At 41.1% G+C, this 20,699-nt stretch overlaps 2 protein-coding genes across 8 annotated transcripts in view; one reads left to right on the top strand and one right to left on the bottom strand.

The window, feature by feature from the left end:
* Positions 1-1,737: 1,737 nt before the first annotated feature.
* dusp14 (dual specificity phosphatase 14) lies at positions 1,738-12,177 on the top strand. Its single transcript, XM_084064510.1, has 2 exons — positions 1,738-1,975; positions 10,306-12,177. The coding sequence occupies exon 2, from the start codon at positions 10,420-10,422 to the stop codon at positions 11,053-11,055; it is 636 nt and encodes a 211-aa protein (XP_083920636.1). The 5' UTR covers positions 1,738-1,975; positions 10,306-10,419; the 3' UTR covers positions 11,056-12,177.
* A 3,087-nt stretch (positions 12,178-15,264) lies between these two features.
* synrg (synergin, gamma) overlaps positions 15,265-20,699 on the bottom strand; it is a 42,475-nt gene continuing 37,040 nt past the window's right edge. For all 7 annotated transcript variants that reach the window (XM_084065227.1, XM_084065229.1, XM_084065230.1 and 4 more), the window contains one exon: positions 15,265-16,591. In XM_084065227.1, the coding sequence (XP_083921353.1) occupies positions 16,460-16,591 (132 nt within the window). In that variant the 3' untranslated portion in view covers positions 15,265-16,459. The remainder of the gene's footprint in view (positions 16,592-20,699) is intronic.

Genomic DNA, 20,699 nt, shown 5'->3' with positions numbered 1-20,699 from the left:
TGGGCTCAATGAGCAATAATACCTCCCTCATGATCTCCATGAAATACGAATGGTTTAAGAATGCTTTTAAAATAAAGCTGTTATATACAGTAAAATCCAGAGAGTGCATTTAACTCTGAGGGTGTAAAATTAGACAGGTCCGTCTTTGCACTCTGTTGAGGATGTGACACTCAGGAATTGGCTGTGTTTTGTATAGGATATACTGTTTATCTTTGTACATACAGCATATCACCATGGCTTTATGGAAGCCCTGCAGGGCTTTGTTGGATGTTTTCACGTTGTGGAACAACAGCATCAGGATCATGCATGACCAGCACATCCTAACTGCTGCCACTTAAGCACAACAAAGCAATCAGACAATTAGGCTATTCACAGCCAGGTTTGGCATAATGAGGTGTGAGTCAATAGAAATAATGTACAGACAATCTACTGTTCAGGTCATTTTAATATATTTGAAATGCATCACTTATTCACTTTGTATGTTTGCTTTTAGTTTAGCTCTCGTCTGACCTGCTGAAGCTATATTGCTTTGTTTGAACTTTTCTGTATGTTTGCTTAGATTTCTGGAGACTATCCCTAACCCTATACTCCAAATGCTTAGTGATCCTACAGAACATTAAGGGACATTATAGTAGCCTAGACAGTAGCCTACCCAGTTTCCTCTTTTGTCAACAAAAATGCCCTCAAGACCCTTTCAGGCGCCCTGATTCAGCCCCTTTTTGACTATGCTTGCACCTCTTGGTACTCCAACATCTCAATGTCACTGAAGAAGACTTCAGTTTAAGCTTCAAAACCTCAAACCTCCCAAAACAAACTGATTCGACTACTTCTCGGACTGGGGCCCATGACCCACCTTTCTCCCACTCATTTTGCCATCCTAGACTGGCTCAGGGTAGAAGACAGGGTTAATCAACAAAAATGAGATTGGTCTTCAAAATTGTACTAAATGCAAATTTGCCCGAAATGCCCCCTACACACCCACAGTCACAAAACTAGAGGGAGCGTTAACAACGATTTGGTACCACCCACCCATAAAACAAACGTGGGCAAATTCTCCTTCTACAGCACTGCCACCCAGGTTTGGAATAGTCTAACCCCATCCCTCCAAAAAAATAGTTCGCTGGGCTCATTTAAAACAGACCTTTCAGGGGGCCAAAAGGAGGTAGTACCTTTTTTCCGTTAGACAGACGACCCCTCCCCCCCATTGTTGTACATATGGCATCATGATTTTTTTCTGTATTTTTTGGTTTTTTTTTTTGTACATGTACTGTTTTTTTCTGTATTTTTGTGTTGATATTTGAACTGTTGGTGCCACTATATATGACTATGAATTGAATACCAAGGACCTCAATGGAAAGGACTTTTTTGAACGGACCTTTTAGATAAAGTATTTTAAATGTAACTGTGCTATTTAAAAAAAAATTGCCTAATAAAATATTCAATCAATCAATTCACATTTTATTTTAGTTATAGGAACTGGTAGGCTAATAAGCAAGGAATTATCAGTAAACTTACAGAAGAACAAGCCCAAAGTCGCTTATAATAAGCGGACATGGCAGTAGCATCTCTAGCTGTTGCGTTGAGCAGTGGGGAGGCGCTTAACACACACACACACATACACACACACACACACGCACGCACGCACGCACGCACTCACGCACGCACACACACACACAGATACGCACGCACGTACACACACACACACACACTCCACCTCCAACTCGGCATCATCGCAAATTGTCCTGCATGCCGTCTCTGCGAGCGTACTCGCCGAATGGACATATCGATCGTGGACATATGGTTATTATATTTGGTTATGTACCACAGTTTATTGTATTTGACTATGTGTGTGACACTTTGTATCAGCCGATAGAGATAGAGAGCCTGTACTAGGCTTTAGAGTGTGAAGCAGCAGCGGATTGGTTCGTGCGTCAAACGCGCTTTGAAAATCCCAACCCTCAGTGAGCGTGGTTTGGTAAGTTGAGTCCTGTCCATGCATTTGATGTATAGGCTAGTTGCTTAACAGCAGCTAATGTAGCTAGAGCTCTATATTAGATCAGGGGTCTTCAACGTTTCAAGGACCCCCTAGCTGAGAGAGAGATGAAGCAGTGTGTATAACATTGTGTTTCAGATTATACTTCTTTTTGTTTACTTGGTCTGCTCTTTTTTCCCCCTCTACACCTACCTCTTTGCCAAAAATAGCCGATCTACAAGCCCACAAGGCCTGCAGGGGGAGGCGTTGTGAGCTTGTAGATCTGCTATTTTTGGCTAAAGTTCTCCTCAGAAAAGGGATGCTAGGGTTCAAGAGGTCAAGGTAAAAAAGAAAAATCATATCACACAATGCTTTGGCGGACTCTCTGTAGTCACTCTGAGGACCCCCTAGGGGTCCCGGACCCCCTGTTGAAGACCCCTGTATTAGATAATAATAATAATAATAATAATAATAATAATAATAATTTAAAAAAAATCTTCTTTCGAATGTGCCTTAATTACATAGCCAGCCTATAGGTTAAAGTCAAATAAATGCTCATTGAAATGGACGGTTGGGCACACCACGCACCTGCCACGCAAATGTGGAAAAGGGAATTCAATCCAAGTCTCATCATCGATGACATTTGATGTAAAGATTAGCTTCTTGAAGACAGTGTTATCGTTTCGTAGACTAGAAGGCTACTTGTACCATCGGCCAATTTGGATCGTGAACTTGGACAGGCGGACACCATCACGCAGTGACACGCACTATGCTGTGACTTGAAGGCTATACAGTTACACGTGCGTAGTTGAAATTAGCTAGGCTATAACCTAAATTATTAAACGTAGGCTATACCAGTGGTTCTCAAACTTTTTCATGTCAAGGACCCCCAAATTGACACTTATTAGCCCGCGGACCCCCATTTCAAAAGATATGCCAGGGACCCCCAAGAGAAGATTTTTTACAGCTCTAGCAGTGATTCTCAACCATTTTAATTTCAAGGATCACCAGTTTGACATGCATTAGGGCTACAGACCCCCATTTAATGGCATTTCTGTCACTTGGACCGCAATTTATATTGTAAAATAAAAGTTAAATTGACATTGTAAAATGTCAATTTAACTCTGAGAGTGTACAAATGGAACCAAATGGACCCGTTAGGGTCCATTTGGTTCCATTTGTACACTTAGAGTTACAGACCCACAAGGGTCCATTTGGTGCCTATAATCTATCATTTAGCTGGGGACCCCTCGGGGTCCCCGGACCCCACTTTGAGAACCAATGGGATATACAGTTTTCACTCCTCAGTTGCTTGTTGTCAACTTGTAGAGCTACAGTTTTCTCTATTTCCATCATGGGAAGCAGGGGCGTAGTACCAAATTCTGGGCCCTGGGGACAAGGATTCACTGTGGGCCCCCCTATGATTTTGTCCCTTTAAAAAATATGTTTAAAAAAAAAATGTAGGCCCCCCTTACCTGGGGCCCTAGTAACTCAGTCCCACTTACACCCCCCCTGTGACGCCCCTGATGGGAAGTCTGTTTTATTCTCTTTGGTTCGTTGGGAAAAAACGTTCCCAACCTCCCTCCCACGTCCCACCCCGTGTCTAGCTACTACACTAAACTATAAATACAATGTTTGTAGGCCTATGAAACAGAAGACATTGGCCTACATCAGTGGTTCTCAACCAGTGGTCTGGGGGTTCCAGGTGGTCCTCAGCTAAATGATGGAGCGTTGGTAACCAAATGGACCCTTATAGATCTTTAACTCTTGAGAGTGTAAAATGAAACCAAATGGACCCTTATGGGTCATTTTACCTCTCAAGAGTTACATTATTGTTAAACATCTGCCTTAGGCTACTTAATTTACAAGAAGTCTATATAATAAGAGAATGTAGAAGAATTGTTATTTTTTAAATCAACGTTTGCCTGTTATCTCTCCTATGGCACCAATATAAATACAGCATGGAATTGTGGACAAAATCGTATCCAACGATAGTTGTTTTGGGGTCTGAGAGTCTAAATCTCATCAAATGGTGGTCCGTGGCTTAAATCCCGAATAAATAATGGACCTTGATATTAAAATGTAAGGGTTAAAAAAAACACTGGCCTACATGATATGGTCAGTTGCGGTGCGTCCGAAAACACTAGACTACACATATTGTCTACTATCGTAGGCATGCAGGCTCTACTACACAGTATGCTATTTTCAGCCTACTATTTACTAGTATCTAGCAGTAGGGTTTCACTTCTGACAGGCTACTGAAAAGTAATTTGGCACAGCCTCCTAAATAGTATGTTAGTAAGTTGAAACATTACTTTTTCAACATAATGCTCTGATAGGCAAATATGCTACATCCCATTAATTTAGACAAATACTGTTATGCACTCTGTACCTGAAATGATTAATAATGACAAGGCTTGTATTTCATTTTAGTAGCAGACTTGCATTATTAACACACATATACATACAGCATTCATTTTACTGTTCAATTTTTCCATATTTTTCATTAATTAATTTAACCTAGGCTATTTGCAAAATATGTTAAATGAAACCTGTATACACTTGTACAGTATGTATCGCTAAATAAATCAAATATGTTTTACACCTCCCTATCCCTCACTGCAAACACACATATTCCATATGCCTTACGTCTTGGCCATGCCTCTGTAGACATGGTTACTGTAGGCCAGTAATGTGATAGCTTCCACACTTAGATGTAACATTGTGAGACCTCCCCCCCCATATATATTATCACTCATAATTGCAAGAAGGTGTCACATGGCTCTGGTTAATGTCAAAACAGCCTGTGTCCTCATGTTGAATTTGGCATCCCCATTGCAAAGGAATTATGAATCCAACTATCCACGAAAGTATGCATGTCATGTAGAGTAAGTCTTTCTTACAGGATACCTGATAGAATAGCCTACAGTAGGCAGTCATTTAAAGAACGCTGCTGTCTTCTGAAAAGAACAGTATTCTCATTGCTCCTTATTTTCTCCTGCTAATGTTTTAGATTATTAGTTAGCACTAAGAGCCACACTCAGCAAACATTTGGAGTGAATGAATGGATTTCATTGCACTGACAGACATTGATGAGAGCAGCATGCCCGCTTTCCCCTTTCTGTATCGGAGTCAGGCAGCCTCTTGCTCATCTGAGTATTTCAATGTTTTCAAACATGCTCTATGGCGTTTCAATAAGGAATGAACTACTAACTACTCAGATCGGCTGTCCAGGTCCCACCTCTGGTGTTGGAAATTGAGGCAGACGTCCGGTCGCTCTAGTTTCTCTGCAGGTGGCTCACGTTTCCAAGTCATGATAGCAGAGATGGAACTGGACTCCTGTGGAATCTCCCCACAGAGCGAGAGGAGCAGACATGACGAGCATTGGGGGAATCTGCGAGGTTGGCTCACCTGTTGACAGTTAGAAATCCACACTGATTAGTTGGTCTGCATTTCTGTAATGCGGAGGGAAATGCAAGAGCATGACTTAAATTTGGCTGCAGCGAGGCTTGGTACAGTACTATGTCTTCTAGGGACAGAACAGCAGATAGTCTATATACAGTAAGCCGTAAGGGGTCACTCGTACCATCCATCTGACCACGAGTGCCATGTTAAGTGGTCAGATGAGTTGGCCACGTGCATTATCAGAGCATTTTTATTTTAATTAATTAACATAGTATACTTTGAGTTCCTATCTATTGGTATCACAATGAAAAAAAATCCATGATTTGTTTCATTAAAATCGTAGTGTTTTGCCAATTCTTTGGGGGGGGGCACCAGTGGTCCCCGGCCCACAGGTTGAGAACGGTTTTGCTCATCTGCAGGGTGTCCCTGCTGAACCCTAATTCACAATGTTTGTTTTATTTAATTAATTTGAGAGTAAATGTGTTTTAAAGTCTCTGCCAGCATACGGTGCAGTAGATGTTTCTGTGTGGTGACAGCCTTGGCACAACTCCTCTTGCTCATCTCTTCCTCTCTCAGCAACCTCAGCCATGCCCAGGGTATAAATAACTATGTGGATGGAGCAAATCTCAGCAAAGCCAGTGCTGTGGCACATCAGCACTTTGGAACGGGCCAGGGATTATTCTGTTCTGTTATCGTCCCCATCTCTCTGATATGGCCAGCATAGTGCTACTGAGGGCAGTCAGTTGTTGCAGAAAGTAAAGAGTTTGCTCATCTTTTGGTGCACTACCATACATGACCGGATGCATTAAAATACGTTTCCAGCATTCACGCTGAAACAGCATTTATTTTCACAAAATGCAAATAAAATGACGTTAGCGTGATAACATTCCCCAGTGGTGAAGAACAGTTATTCTCATGTTATTTTAGCAGATGTGAAAAGTTCCACTGCTATGCATGTTTTTAGTTTTACTTTAAAACTTATTAGTCAATTACCATATTTCAATATATATACATATATATATATATGTATGTATATATATATATATATATGGTGGCGCTATAACAGGCTTCTGTTATAGAGGCCGATTATCTCTATAGTCATGTGATCCAATCTTTGGTATTCCATCCTGATTGGCTAAGATTGGCTTCCAAAGTTTGCAGGAGTGACTCGTTTTGAACAAAATGCCTAAAATCTTGAATGCATCGTCCGATTGCTGTGAAACACGCACATTCCCAAGTAAGAAAGTTTCAAATCGGCCTCTTGGTGGCGCTATAACAGGCAGATTCATGCCCTATAGCTCTTGAACCGTAGGTCATATCATCAAAATTAGTTTTCCTTTGGATTCCTTGGATTATTACACAACTCCCCAAATAAGCCACGCCCATTTCCACCTGACAAGTTTCCACCAAGTTGTGTTTTTTTCAACTTTGCTGGCCCACAATAAGCTACCTGGCCTGGCGGAGACCTGTGCTAATTTTTCGAATTTTGACAACAGTTGACAACAAGTACATACACGGGTGGGGCATGCATTCCCAACTTATATCGTTTCCAACCTGCATCGTTCCCGAGTAGGCCAGTGCCCGTGGGTACCACACTGGGTACTCTTATCAACAGGTATAGTGAGTACCCTGACAACGGGTACAACAGCTACGTAGTAGTAGTAGGCCTTAGTAATAGTAACAATAATAATAACGATAACATTAATAATAGCCACTTAAACCCTAGCACCCCTCCTCCGGGGTATACAACACTTGTGAGCTCGTAGATCTGCTATTTAAGAGATTTGATGTAGAGTGAAGACACCCGTTGAGCTATGGCCTCCCCAAACGGCCAAATTACCTTAATAGCTCAGTTGTACTTGCATATTAGCCTCATCAGTCTTTCTATTATATCTTTAAAATTGTAACTTTTAAATTAAACTAATCACAGTACATGCCCAATCAGAGTGAGTATTCTCTCAGGCCAGGTACAAGTTTAATTTTAAGAACAATTACATTAAATTGGCAGATAGCAAAGCACAATCTCTGCCAGACAAAAGAAAACTGCATTTGTAGGGAATATGCACTCTGTAGGCAATCAGGAGACTTTTCAGACTCTAAAGCTGTAATCTGTAACTTTCATGACCAACCTGGGATTTGAACCGAAACCCCCACAAAATATGGTGTTATCAATTTACTGTTGAACTATAATGGAGAGCACATTTGGAATAGGAAGGCGAGTTATTTCCATTTGAAAATAATAATACCTCATGTAATACCTGTAAAACCACCAGCAGTGGTCTTATCCGACAACAGGATCTAAATGTCTCAATAAAAGCAACCACCGCAATTGTGTTACTTACTGTTGATTTTATGAACATACCCTAACATACAGATTGATTAAATGTTTGGTAAATGTTTTATTCACAAAAAAGTCATGGATTGCAGCTTTAAGATAAGTAAGACCAGATAAGAACAATGAAGCAACATATTATATGTGAATAGGGACACACCACCTAGAAAACACAGTAACACCCCACTGAGTTTTAAAAGCTGTATTATGCTAAAAGCTGGCAGAAATTTGCTTGTTGAGGTCTGGTACATTTGTATTATTGAAATACATTTCATTAGCAGCTTCTTTTGTTATTTATTTTGATAGCTGTTGAAATATATTCTACATTATAGTTTATTTGTGATCACTGACTATGACTCTTTGAGAATAAGGGTGAAACTGGGTGCACAGGTCTTTTCTGTGCAGACATCAGATAATTCATATTTAATGTGTTTGATCTGTGTGGCTTATTAACCAGATGATGGCAGAAAGAGGCACACTGAAGTGGGCCAGCTAAAGGCATGAGGTTTGGATGACGCACGGTTAGTGCCATTGTGTGTGAACAGTGAAGTAGTACCTCGAGCTATGGGTTGTCACCTTGTAACTATGCAGATGTTATATACTGTTTAATTGCAGGTGATGGTGTTTTGTCATAATCTATTCCTGCCACAGTTTGCATATAAAGAAAAAATACCTCTCTCTTAGAAATAGATATGCTGGTGGAGTTAGCTGGTTTTGTCAGAAGCACTTTTTAATACTTTTCATTGGTTCAATATTTTTTTAATCAACACACAGACGTAAAGGGTGTTCATTAGCACTGATTTATGAAAAAAAAATGGCGGACTCGTCCCTTTTGGCCTTCATGAAGATAATATGTTGTGATCATCCTTTTTGACAGCAATTACTCTAATAGGAATTCACCATTAAAGTGTGGCACATGCAATTCCTGCACTTATTAATTAACAGTCATATCTACAATGCAAATTATTAGCATAGAAATGTGACCAAAAAAAATCTCCATGAATTCAAGGCTGCATTGGGTGTGTAATTGATAGAAAATAAGTCATTATTTGGGTGAACTATTCCTTTAATGGCACAGGCTTTCTTGATTTCATTCCCTGTAAGTTACAGTATAAAGAAATACAAAAGTTATTTGAAGGCATTGTAATGTGAATTACACAGTATAGATAGATTCATTATCACTACTAGTGTAACAAGTATTAAATGTTATATCCTGCTGGCTTGATTGGATCTTATGGTGCTTTTCCACCGCATGGTACTGTCTAAACTTGACCCTTGACTCGACTCTACTCTGCTATTTTATCTCCGCCAGGTCGGAAGGAGGAGATTATGTCGGGCCGGTACCATGCAAGAAAGCACCATTAGTCTCTAGCCAGACTGACATACTTCCTGATATATATATATATATATAATGCAGTCTGAAGTGTATCTCCAAATTTGCCCTCTGGAGACAAACAGCATAGCATTTTTCCAGAAACAACTGTCTCAGCACATTGCCATCCAAGCAAATATTGAATGTAACGAGTAATTGCAAATGGCACTGATGGCACTCTCTCCTTGCATGGGTGGCACTGATGGCACTCTCTCCTTGCATGGTTGCCAGTCTAATGCTGCGTTTACACTAGCAGCGACAAAACTACAAACAGCCATGCATGGCCATACCAGTACATTGATGCAGAGTCGCCGTTTTAAAAACCCACCCCACACAGCCACCTGTAACCGCCTGAGGAGCACTCTAGGCGCACTATAAGGTCCTACACCAGTGTTTCTCAACCTTTTTTCATGGTCAGTGTCATGGTCAGTATCATGTCAGTATCATGGTCAGTATCATGGTCAGTATCATGGTCAGTATCATGGTCAGTATCATGTCAGTATCATGTCAGTATCATGGTCAGTATCATGGTCAGTATCAGGTCAGTATCATGGTCAGTATCATGTCAGTATCATGTCAGTATCATGGTCAGTATCATGTCAGTATCATGTCAGTGTCATGGTGAGTATCATGTCAGCATCATGTCAGTATCATGTCAGTATCATGTCAGTATCATGGTAACTTGATAACATGTTACCATGACGGCCCTGTGACAGTCAGACCCTGTCACAGGTCACAGCTACATTAGGGCCCATACCGTTGCTTTCAGCTCCCCCTGAACTTTTCTATAAGCCCCCTGGGGGGCTGTTCCACCCCCACTGAGAAACACTATCCTACACCAACTCCCCACTGACTTCCACACCCTCACTCACCCCTTCAATTCCCCTCTAGAATGAGAATCAGTAAGAATCAGAATCAGTTTTATGTGTCACATCACAGTTGTACAGTTGTAAAGCAGTGGGTGAAATTCTTTTTTTAGTGCACGTTACCCGCTGAGGGGCAGCCTAGGCCCACTAAACTCGAGTAGTCAATTTTGATTTGTGCCGCATCACACCCGCCATTCAGCGACAAGTGCTTGGTGTCACTTTGTAGCTTCATGTCACTGGCTTCCATTGAAAATGTCTTGTAGACTGAAGCTTTGTTTCCGCTAGTGTGAACACAGCATCTCTATACTCTACACTGAGGCAGGGTGTTTATTTAGATCTGTCTGTTTGTGTGTTGCAGGTATATCTGGAGCTGTCTGCTGATATTGCACTACTATGTCCTCAAGCCACTGAGAATCTCCCAGTTTTCTTCTCGTTTCTTATTCTGTAGCATTCCAGCCCAATCAATTCTTCAATGGGTTCCCGCAGCCAGAGCTTTTTCCACCATCACCACCACCATCACCACCGCGGTTCTGTAGTGCCCACGGCTGTTCCCAGGCTTCTGGCGGAGAGTGGCAGCCTGCTGGGGGGCATTGCACAAATCACCCCCAACCTCTTCTTGAGCAGAGGCAATGTAGCATCCAATCGCAGCCTGCTCCTGTCCAAGGGAATCACCTGTGTGGTTAACGCCACCATCGAGCTACCCAACTTCAACTGGCCCCACGTGGAGTATTTCAAGGTCCCACTGGCAGACATGCCCCACTCTCCCCTCTCCTTGTATTTCGACAGCGTGGCTGATAAGATCCACAGCGTGGGCCGTAAGCGGGGGGCTGTGCTGGTGCATTGTGCAGCGGGGGTGAGCCGGTCAGCCTCCCTGTGTCTGGCCTATCTGATGAAGTACCACCGCGTGTCTCTGGTCGAAGCTCATGCCTGGATCAAAGCCCGACGCCCCGTCATCAGGCCTAACGGTGGCTTCTGGCGCCAGCTCATTGAGTATGAGAGAAAGCTGTTTGGCAGAAACTCTGTTAAGATGATTCAGACACCTTATGGGGTCATACCTGATGTCTATGAGAGAGACCGCAGGACCCTCGCTCCCTACTGGGGCCTGTGAGAAAGGCCCTGGGCCCTAGTCAACAGGGAGCAGGATGGAGGAGTAAAGTGAGCGGAGATGATGATCACCTCTGTTGCATTTAAATCCTTTTTCCCTGGGCTGCAGGTTCATGCATGTACTGTACCCACAGCCAGAAAGGCTAAATGAGATGCGTGTGAGTGTCTGTGTATGTGAAGCTTAATTAATTAATCCTGGAGCATTTAGATGGCAGGAGCCTAAGCAATCAAGACACTTTGGTTGTCTATGATGCCAACCCCTGCCAACCAACCCGTTATCTCTGAGCAAGGGAGCAAGGCCTTTCAAGACCAGAATCCTGAGGACCAAAGGAATGACAGGAGCACAAGCGATGCCACATGCTATTAGAGTAGTGAGTGACAGCTGCTGCGCATTTCCTGGCTTGACTTTCCATTGGACTACACAGAGGATACGAGTACTCTGTGAGGGGTGTGACTAAAGTCCTTTTCTTGACGTGATGTCATGTGATGGTATTGTGCCAGTTTTGCGGTTGTCTTTGATGTGAAGGGCAGCAAGTAATGCTCTCAATTCATGGTAGCATTTAAGATACTTATAAGTGTACAGAAAAAAATATATAAAATATATATTAACACAAATGTTTTACTGGACTTGTCAGTATGATAAAGAATAGTAGGTTATGGTGCACTTTAAGTCGTAACTACATCCGCCTTGTTTAACCTAAAAGTGAAATGATGTAAGCTAGCGGTGTGAAGAACGTATGAAGCACAGAGACAACTGTGCAGTCATGTGACGATACTGCACTGTAATGGATTGTGATATGATGTTGCTGTTCAAGAAAATATGTCAACCTCCTCCCGCACATCAACACTATGATACAGTAGATGCTTGATGGAAGAACTAACATAGCTTCTCTATCCCACAGTTTTTTTTGCCTTGTTTCAATAAATGTGAGGTTCTAGAGAGAGAAGTACAGTGAGATACTACATAAAACCCAATAACCGATGTGCTTCTATGGGTAAACCGTTCTCCAGTTCTCCAGGTTTTGAAGAGTTATGCACTTGTTTAATAAATAGCTTTTTTGGGTGGTGGGAGGGGCTTGGCTGTAGCAGGGGAGAATCATGTCTTCGTTCTAGGCATAAACGGCAAGCTTACACTTGATTTCATGCCCTTAGAAAATTATTAATAATGTAAAAAATGAGATCCAGATGCCACTGTTTGTGTTCAAATTTGATTAAAAAAATAAAAATATATGATCAATTTCTAAGTCTTTGTCTAATTTAAAACATGAATGTATCGCCACACAAAGTAACCTAACATTTTTAACCGCACACAGTAAGTGTGGGGGAAAAAAGAAATCTTTTAACACAATGTGCAAACACCAACATTGTTCCAAACATACATTTTCTCTAGAGAGGTCTTCAGATGTCATATCATTCATTTTCATTTAGGGTTGCTACAGAGCAGCAGGGAATGATACAGCAGACATTGATGAGTGCTATTTGTCTTGTGCCCTTAAATCCGAGGGACCTTCTGAATGGTCTCCACAGTAAATACCATTACCCACAGACACAGGCCTGGTCTGATGACAGGCCAAGCATGATAGAGATGTCCCACAATGGGCCAAACATTCCACCATTTGTCTCCAAATAGATGAAATCCCCCTCTCCTTCCTCCTCCTCCTCTCCCTATGTTCCAGTGTGCATTAATGTGAGTATTATGCACTTGATTTTGAGGGCATAGCGGAGCTCTAAAAGTAAACATCCCTTAGTGGCACCACGATTTCATCATTCATCACTGAACCAGTGAGCAGAGCCATTTACATCATCCTCCACATCAGAGGCAGGGTACTCATCGTTGGTGCAGACCATGCAGAACAAAGTGCTCTGATGAACTTGGAGGTGTCATTAAGCAGCATCCTTTCAGCAGGATGGACGTGTAGCATTTCAAAGTTTGTGACGAGTGTGAAGGGGTCAAACTCTCTCTGAGATTCTACTCCCCCGCCCTTAATTTAAGTCACAAAAAAAAGTGCTTTTGTGAACCTATCTTGTCCACAAAAGTATTCTACAGTGCCTTGCAAAACAGTGAAAAAAACAGATCACTCCAATAAGGGCAGAACTCTCTTTCTGTTACAGTATATAGTGTGTGTGTGTGTCTAAACAGTAAATATATATATATATATAAATATATCTCTCAAATTAACAAATTCATCATGCTGGCACAAGAACAGGATGAAGGTGAAGAACCACTTTGTATGGCCGTACATTGACAGCAAATGGAAATATAGTAACCTTGGTAACAGCCACTGAGGGCAGTGCTGCTGTTAACTGACACTGAAACAGCAGCATCACACAATAATCAATAGGTGCTCAAAGACACAAAATGAAGAGCTAAGAAAGAGGAATATACTGTATATGTGTGAAGTGCTACAATATAGACAACAAACCTGCCTTTGGGCCAATACAAAACAGCTTGTCTCACATAGCTAACAGAGAAAACAAACATCCCCTCAACTCTATCTATTCTATTTTCACAGTAAAATATTGAGTCATTGGAGTTCGACCATGGGGGAATATGAGACCTATGGCAATACCATTTATTTCAGCCGGGTGAAATGTGTCCATCTTTCCCAGTGAGCAGTTGAATGACTCTGATTGAACATTTTCTCTGGTGTAATGGTGCCTCATCTATCCACGTCCAGGTGTCAGAATTGATTGATAGAATGGACACTGAAGCAGAATAGCTGTATGGTATTTGTCTTCCATTTGTAATGAATATTTCAACAGAAGGAATTTCTAACATCTGGTTGATTAATGTTCAAAGTGAGAAGTAGATGTTGTACGGTATGTCTTGTCAGAACAGTACCCTCTTGATAATAGCAGATCAGATACCAAAGTCAAGTGTCTACTGTATATTTGATTGCTTCTTTGAAATTCAGAAAATATTGTAAGGCGGCATGAATTCCTGTCCATAAAATCTCTGCTTCAAGAAACCTTTTGTGAGAGAAGCTGATTTAATGATCTAATGAGCCTGGTTATTTACACACAGTATTCGGGCCAAAGGTAAGTGGGAAAAAGTGTCTCAATCCATCCATGGTGTGATGACAGTGAGATACCTCAGGGCCTGGGGACTGAAGAGTGGTCAATACAGCACACTAGTACTTCAATCTGGCTTCTCACCCAGGATGATCAATAGTCACACAGCGTTGCAGACAATAAGCATGAAGATGACAGGGAAGGGAGGATGAAGGGAAGAAAGACTGTCTGCCTGTCAAATTGCACAGTCTTACACAGTAATTGATTTCAGTGTTTGTAATTTTCTGTAATCCTGACATTCACGGCGAGCGAGGAGAGCAACACATTCTCTGCAGGATGTTAAATTGAATTAAGTGGTAACAGATAAAAATGGCTGTCTGAGGACAAACCTTAACACGAGCGAGAATAATCACCAGACTGCTTCCATGGATCCATGAAATGTCTCTCACGGCCCAGCAGGCTTGTCAAATGAAAATGTATTCCATTTTGTCACAAAATAGAGAAGATAGGAGAAATCACTTGACAGAGGGACAATGTTCAACAATCTACAGTACCTCCATTTAGACCAAGGAGTCCTGCTTTACATTAGGACATGCATCGGTCCAGTGTTTGTCTTGACAACCACATGAATTATGGCTGCTTATTTCAGTTCTACGATATTGATACATTTACATCCACAATAACTCATACTGAAATCTCATCACCTTTATGTTATTACATAAACTACTGTTAATAATACAATACTCTATCATGAAATGAACATGCAGACAATATATTTTTTTTTTTACATAATTTATTTACATTTCAGTTCACATTTCCTGTTCGCCTTTATAGATAAATTATTACAGTTATTCACACAAAGTGCTGCTGCAACCGATTTAGAATCACAGGTGGAGACTTCATTCCAGATTTGGATCTACAAAAACATCAGGATCAGTGCTAGTATACACATCAGCATAGCAAGAACACAAACAAAACTAGAAAAAAAACACAACAGCATTTTTTTATTCCCTTAAATTCCCAATATCACTTATTTTTCAAAATTTCCCCCCAAATAATTTATTTTAAATTCAAATTTTGCATTAGTTTCAAAACATTCAAGAAACTCATCAAACAGTGCAAACAATCTTCAATGCAGAGGGTGCCACTTCATACATAAAATAGTAGATATACAGTATCTGCATCATTTCCGCACAGCAACAAGGGACTGAATATTTCAGTTTTTATAATGGTAACAATGATGGACAATCTACAGTATTACTCAACCAGACCAACCATGAAAAGGAAATCAGTTTTAGCATTATGTATATAATTCATATAATTCAAACAGCTTTGTTTGAATAAGACTAGAAAGAGTTGAGAACATTTGAGAATAAAAACATCAAGTCTTAAATAAGAGTAAAACAGCAACAAGTGACAATAGAAAGCTGAAGAGGACTTTGCTTTTCATTCAACTCATGGTTCCTTCATCGGTCATTGTTTACAAACAGTAATATTGCACAGCTCAAATAGTTTGACTTGCTGTCCAACATGTGCAAATCCAGAGACACAAGACCCATTTAATGATATTAATATCCAGAATGGCTCAATGGACAATTGATTCTCTAAAAGAATCATTAGTTTAATATTTCAACATTAAAAGTTTAACCAAACCAATGGGTTTTATTGTTGTAAAAAAAAATACATGACTAAAGGGGTACAAATGCCACCATAAACAGTGTATTGTAATACCTGCCTTGTAATATTTACAAGGCAGGCTCATGTAAATAGATTAAATAGATTAAATGGATTTAAATTGATTTTGAACAAACTACCAGATCTGTTGAATGCAGCCTTGAATCCAACACTCGGATACAGTTCCGAGAATAAAAGAAATAAATAAGGAGGGATCCTGTGACTTTTAACCCATTCAATCCGGGAACACATATCTTGTCATTTTAGATTTCTTTGGGCTATTCAAAAAATAGCAGATATACAAGCTCATAGCTGCTATTTTTGAAAAATCGTGAAAAGTTGGTGCAAATCTTTAAATATATATATTTTTTAAAGCGAACATTTGTAAAATATTTTGTTCCAGGGACCCCAGAAGGAAAGATTTGAGATATATAGTCAAATATTTTCAAAAATGTTCACGATTTGTAAAAAATAGATCTACAAGCTCATAGCGCTGCACTCGGTGCCGCGCTATGAGCTTGTATATCTGCTATTTTTGAATAGCCAAAGTCATCTAAAATGACGGAGATGCGTCCCCGGATTGAATGGGTTAAGGACCTTCAGTGTGCTGCCTCTCAACCCAAGGTGAGAGCCCATGCGGGGTGTGGCGGCGGGCACTGGCCGCTCCACCTCTCCAGTGTTGATTACCCTGTGCTTGTTGCCATGGCAGCTGCAGCCAAAGCTCAGAGCAGGTCAGGCAGTATGAGGCCGGGGGGTTTGGGCTCCACGCAGTTAATCCAGAAATTGGCACAGCTTGCATGGTACTGGTGGCCCCCGTATAGCAGCTTAAAGTTGTCTGTCTCCGAGTTGAAAGCCTGTCAGAGTGGCCACAGAAGGGTGAAATATTAGAGGGACCTTTTATTTTATACAGCCCACAAAATCCCTTTATGCACACAAAAGGAACAGATATGCGCTGTATGCACAACAAATGGGATCTTATCCTTCAACCCACAGGGTTCTGGTGGTACTGTAATGGTAAGAGGTATAGTTCTTGGTTATTGTAAGGCAGTGAAAAGCGCTCCTAATATAATTCTACATCATAACCCTCTGTTGCTTCTCTTTACAGCATCCTGCAATGATTCAGACCAATCTGGCTCTTCAATTAATAGAGCACAAATTCTTAATCCCGCTTACTTGGTGTGATAAAGGAAAAAGGGGGAAAAAAGGATGTCTGACTCATGAGCCCATCCAGCCAGTTTGAGCAGTCAAGGCCGACAGTTAGCTCTGATATCTTCTCTACTAAAATTGAATGTATGTATGCGGACTACAAACTCATAGAACAGCAGTTGTCCAATTCTCTTCAAACTTGACACAAAAATCGCTCATGGCTCTGGCATGACAACCATTTACTTTCCTACCTTTACATGTTTCTCCACTTCTAATAATCAATAAATGTTTGCCATTTTCTCTCACATTTTGCCCTGTAGGCGGCCGAAGTGCACTGACGCGATATGCGTCACGTTTTGAGTTGTACATTATGATTGTTATAAAGATTTGTGAAAACCCCAATAAACAGCCCATGCGTGGACACAGACGCTGTTCCAACTCAAGTAAAAATAAACACAACACCTGCTGCTTATTTGATTACTTTGCATCTCTCTCTCTGTGTGTGTGTGTGTGTGTGTGTGTGTGGGGGGGGGGGGGGGGGGGGCAGCCGTGGGACATAAAACATGAGGAATTTGTTAAAGACGTATTGGTTCACGCCACATGCGTTTCTATTAGTAAAGCGGATTTGGGGAGAGCCCATTCACTTCACCCACGTATATTCAGGGTTCCAATATGTGCAGCCCTGCTGAACTTGATTTGATAGGCAATGTCAGTGTCAAATCTTTTGTCCCAGTCCAGCCTTTCTGAAAGACAGTCAGCCGATGACAAGACTGGTCACCTTACAAATTGCTACAAAACCTCTATATCCACACATTTTGGGGGTAAACAACAACTTGAAGGATAAATATAGGCGTGATAATGATGTACCATACATATTAAAATCATGGATACATTATTCCCCACCATTACTTATTGTACTTTGTTTTTTCACTTTGGAAACAAATGCTCATTTAACATTGAGCTGGCCACAATGTTTCGCTGCCCACTGGACCTGTATCCGTCTGGGGCTACAGGGGCCTTTCACACAAAAAGTGGCCAAACCCCTGAAGGGGGCTTTATTTCTAGTTTATTTAATGTAAAGGGGACCCAAGACGTTAAGGCCACCCATGGGGTACTGAAAGGGCATTTAAATCATATTTAAGTTGGTCTGACCTAGTCTGGTCAGGATTGAGAAGTGTCAAATAGCATGATGGCTGCAATCTGTGAGTAAGAAGCAACTAATGACATGCAAACTCCAACTACTCTAACTGTCACTCATTTGATAACTATAGATGATAGCTGATGGAAAACACACTGACAGAATGACACATATACTGCATATGTGTGAGAATGACACATATATCGTATATGTGAGAGAATGACAACACCACTACTGTATGTTAAGCAGGAGTCAAAGCTGCTCTTTTGAAAATAGTTTGGAACCATGTTCAGCATAAATCAATACTGTCAACTGTACTTGTAATGCGACACATTTTGCTGAGTCCATTGTGACATCTTGATTGGCTCTCACCCACAGACCATCTGAATATGCATATATGGCTGCTGCGATGAACTCGGGTGATCTGATCCCGGAGGAGCGCAGCGAGTCTGCATTTGCAATGGCCAAAGCTGTAGCCCTGCATTCGTGATAAGGAGATGCTAATGTGTGTGTTATGCGGTTTCTAAGAGTTTGCATCCTTGGTGAAATACTGGAGATGAAGCTGAGGGGGAAATGAGTCATGAGTGGTGAATCACAGCCTCCCACCCACACCGAAGGGAGAGGGACGTACATGCGTGAAGCACAACTGCATACAGAAAGCCAGAACAAACCATTATAGGGCTGAATATAATCGCCGTCGGGTGGAAACCTTTTTTATGTCCAAAACGGTTACTTTTCAGGAAATGGAAAAAATAACCTGTGTTCTAATGGATCCATTGTATTTATCTATAATCAATAACTTAATAATTTTCATTGGTTGAATATTTATAAAACCCACAGACAGACTTAACCCCTTTCAAACTGGTGTTGACATGCCGAAACGTACTGTATTTTGGGCATGTGATTATAGGCAAAAAACTAAAAACAAAATGTAAAAAAAATAAAAAAAAATAACCGATCTACAAGCTCAGTCAAAATGCCTCTCATTGTGACGCGTAGTGAGCGTGTTGATCTTTGCTACTTTTGTGCAATACTGTCATGCGACATATGTCCTCTTTGTATAAAAAAACATACAAAGGACATTATGGAGATACAAGGTTTCTGCCCGACAGCAACGATATGCATCTCCACCTGTCCAAGACGCGCAGATATTAAACGCTTGAGGGCTTTCAGTCCTCTTCTCACTCTAAGTGAAAGGTGGATTTTCTCACACTCAGATTTCACAGGAAGAATGATTTTCTTTCTTAACTCTTTTGTGTTTCATCCTCCTCCTTTCTTTAAACTTGCACTTACAAATGCCAAGTACAACGATGTAGGACAGAGAGTACAGACTGAAAGGGCAGTACACAAAGACACACTGTGATTCTTCCCCCTCGTCCCTCTTTCCATCTCACTCTTCGCCCTATTCGCTCCTTCATTTCAGTCCTGCATAACAGTGTAGGACAATTTAGGCCGTTTCATCTGACAGTATGGCTGCGGTCTTCTTTACCGTGCTAACTCAATACACATAATTATTATTAATTATGAATATTGTCAGATGACTGACTCAGTTCTTCCACTTGCTGGTGTATTAAGGTACGGTTTATTCCAAGGTTGATGAAGCTAGTGCCAACACATCGTTTCTGGTCAAAAAGTATGTTGCCCCAAAATATGATTAAATACTAGAGTACTTATATCTAGAGCCATATGAAATCCGTTTTATTTTTTTCCCAATTCTGTTTTTTCCATTTTAATATTTCTGAATTCTGTATTTTGCTTTTTATGCTAATTTTTACCATAAAAAAAAGTGTCTGGTAAGTGGAAATGAATAAATGTTCAAGATATAACAGTCCATACATGGCCCTTGTTGTGTTATACGCAAAAATGTTCCCAAAATAATTCGGTGACTTCGGTCTGAGCATGCGCAAAATGGCGTCGCGCATGTATTATTGTTTCTATCGTCTTTCTAAGACTATTTCTACGTGGATTTTACTGTTTATAAAGTAGGATGTGGCCATGCAAAATGGTGGTGTCCCGTGGATTTGTAAAAATTCGCGGTAAAAAAAAATATTTTACCGCGATTTTTTTTTTTTTTCCAATTTCTGCAATATTCCGTGTTTTATTCCAATTCCATTTTTATTGGTCATTTCCGCGATTCCGTCCGCGATTCCGTTAACACGGATTTCATATGGCTCTACTTATATCATCCTATAATTCTACAAAGCTCTGTGGCTTTGTGTGTCCCCAAAATCTCTTCTGCCTGGTTCTCCTCAGTGGCTGGAGTAATTGATCTGCATTTGCACACAGCCATTGACCATCAGCATGTGCACGGAACACCGACGCCCGTTTTTCAATTTACCCAAATTCAAGCAGTTTTTTAGGCTTTTTCCGAACCTCTGTTTAACTCTACATCCGGAGTTTGACGTTACTGCGCATGCGTGGCCAAGTGCGCATGTATGTGCAGCCACGTACGTGCGCATGCACGCGCAGCCACGTATGTGCGCATGCAGGTTTGTGGTCGCTGGCGACCGGGTTGCCAAATCATGTGCGTGAAACAAGCGCGTGCGTCCCCCAAATCATACTTTGGGTGCTCATATCCCCCGACGGGTATGGTCTAGTTATATTTTAATTGTTGGTAAGTCATGGTACAGTACTACAGTATAAGATGTGCACCCCCCCACCCTCCAAAAAGCAACATG

The sequence above is a fragment of the Gymnoscopelus microlampas genome (genome assembly GCF_963454915.1).
Source record: "Gymnoscopelus microlampas genome assembly, chromosome: 8".
NCBI lineage: Eukaryota > Metazoa > Chordata > Actinopteri > Myctophiformes > Myctophidae > Gymnoscopelus > Gymnoscopelus microlampas.
This window is presented reverse-complemented; position numbering and strand designations above follow the sequence as displayed.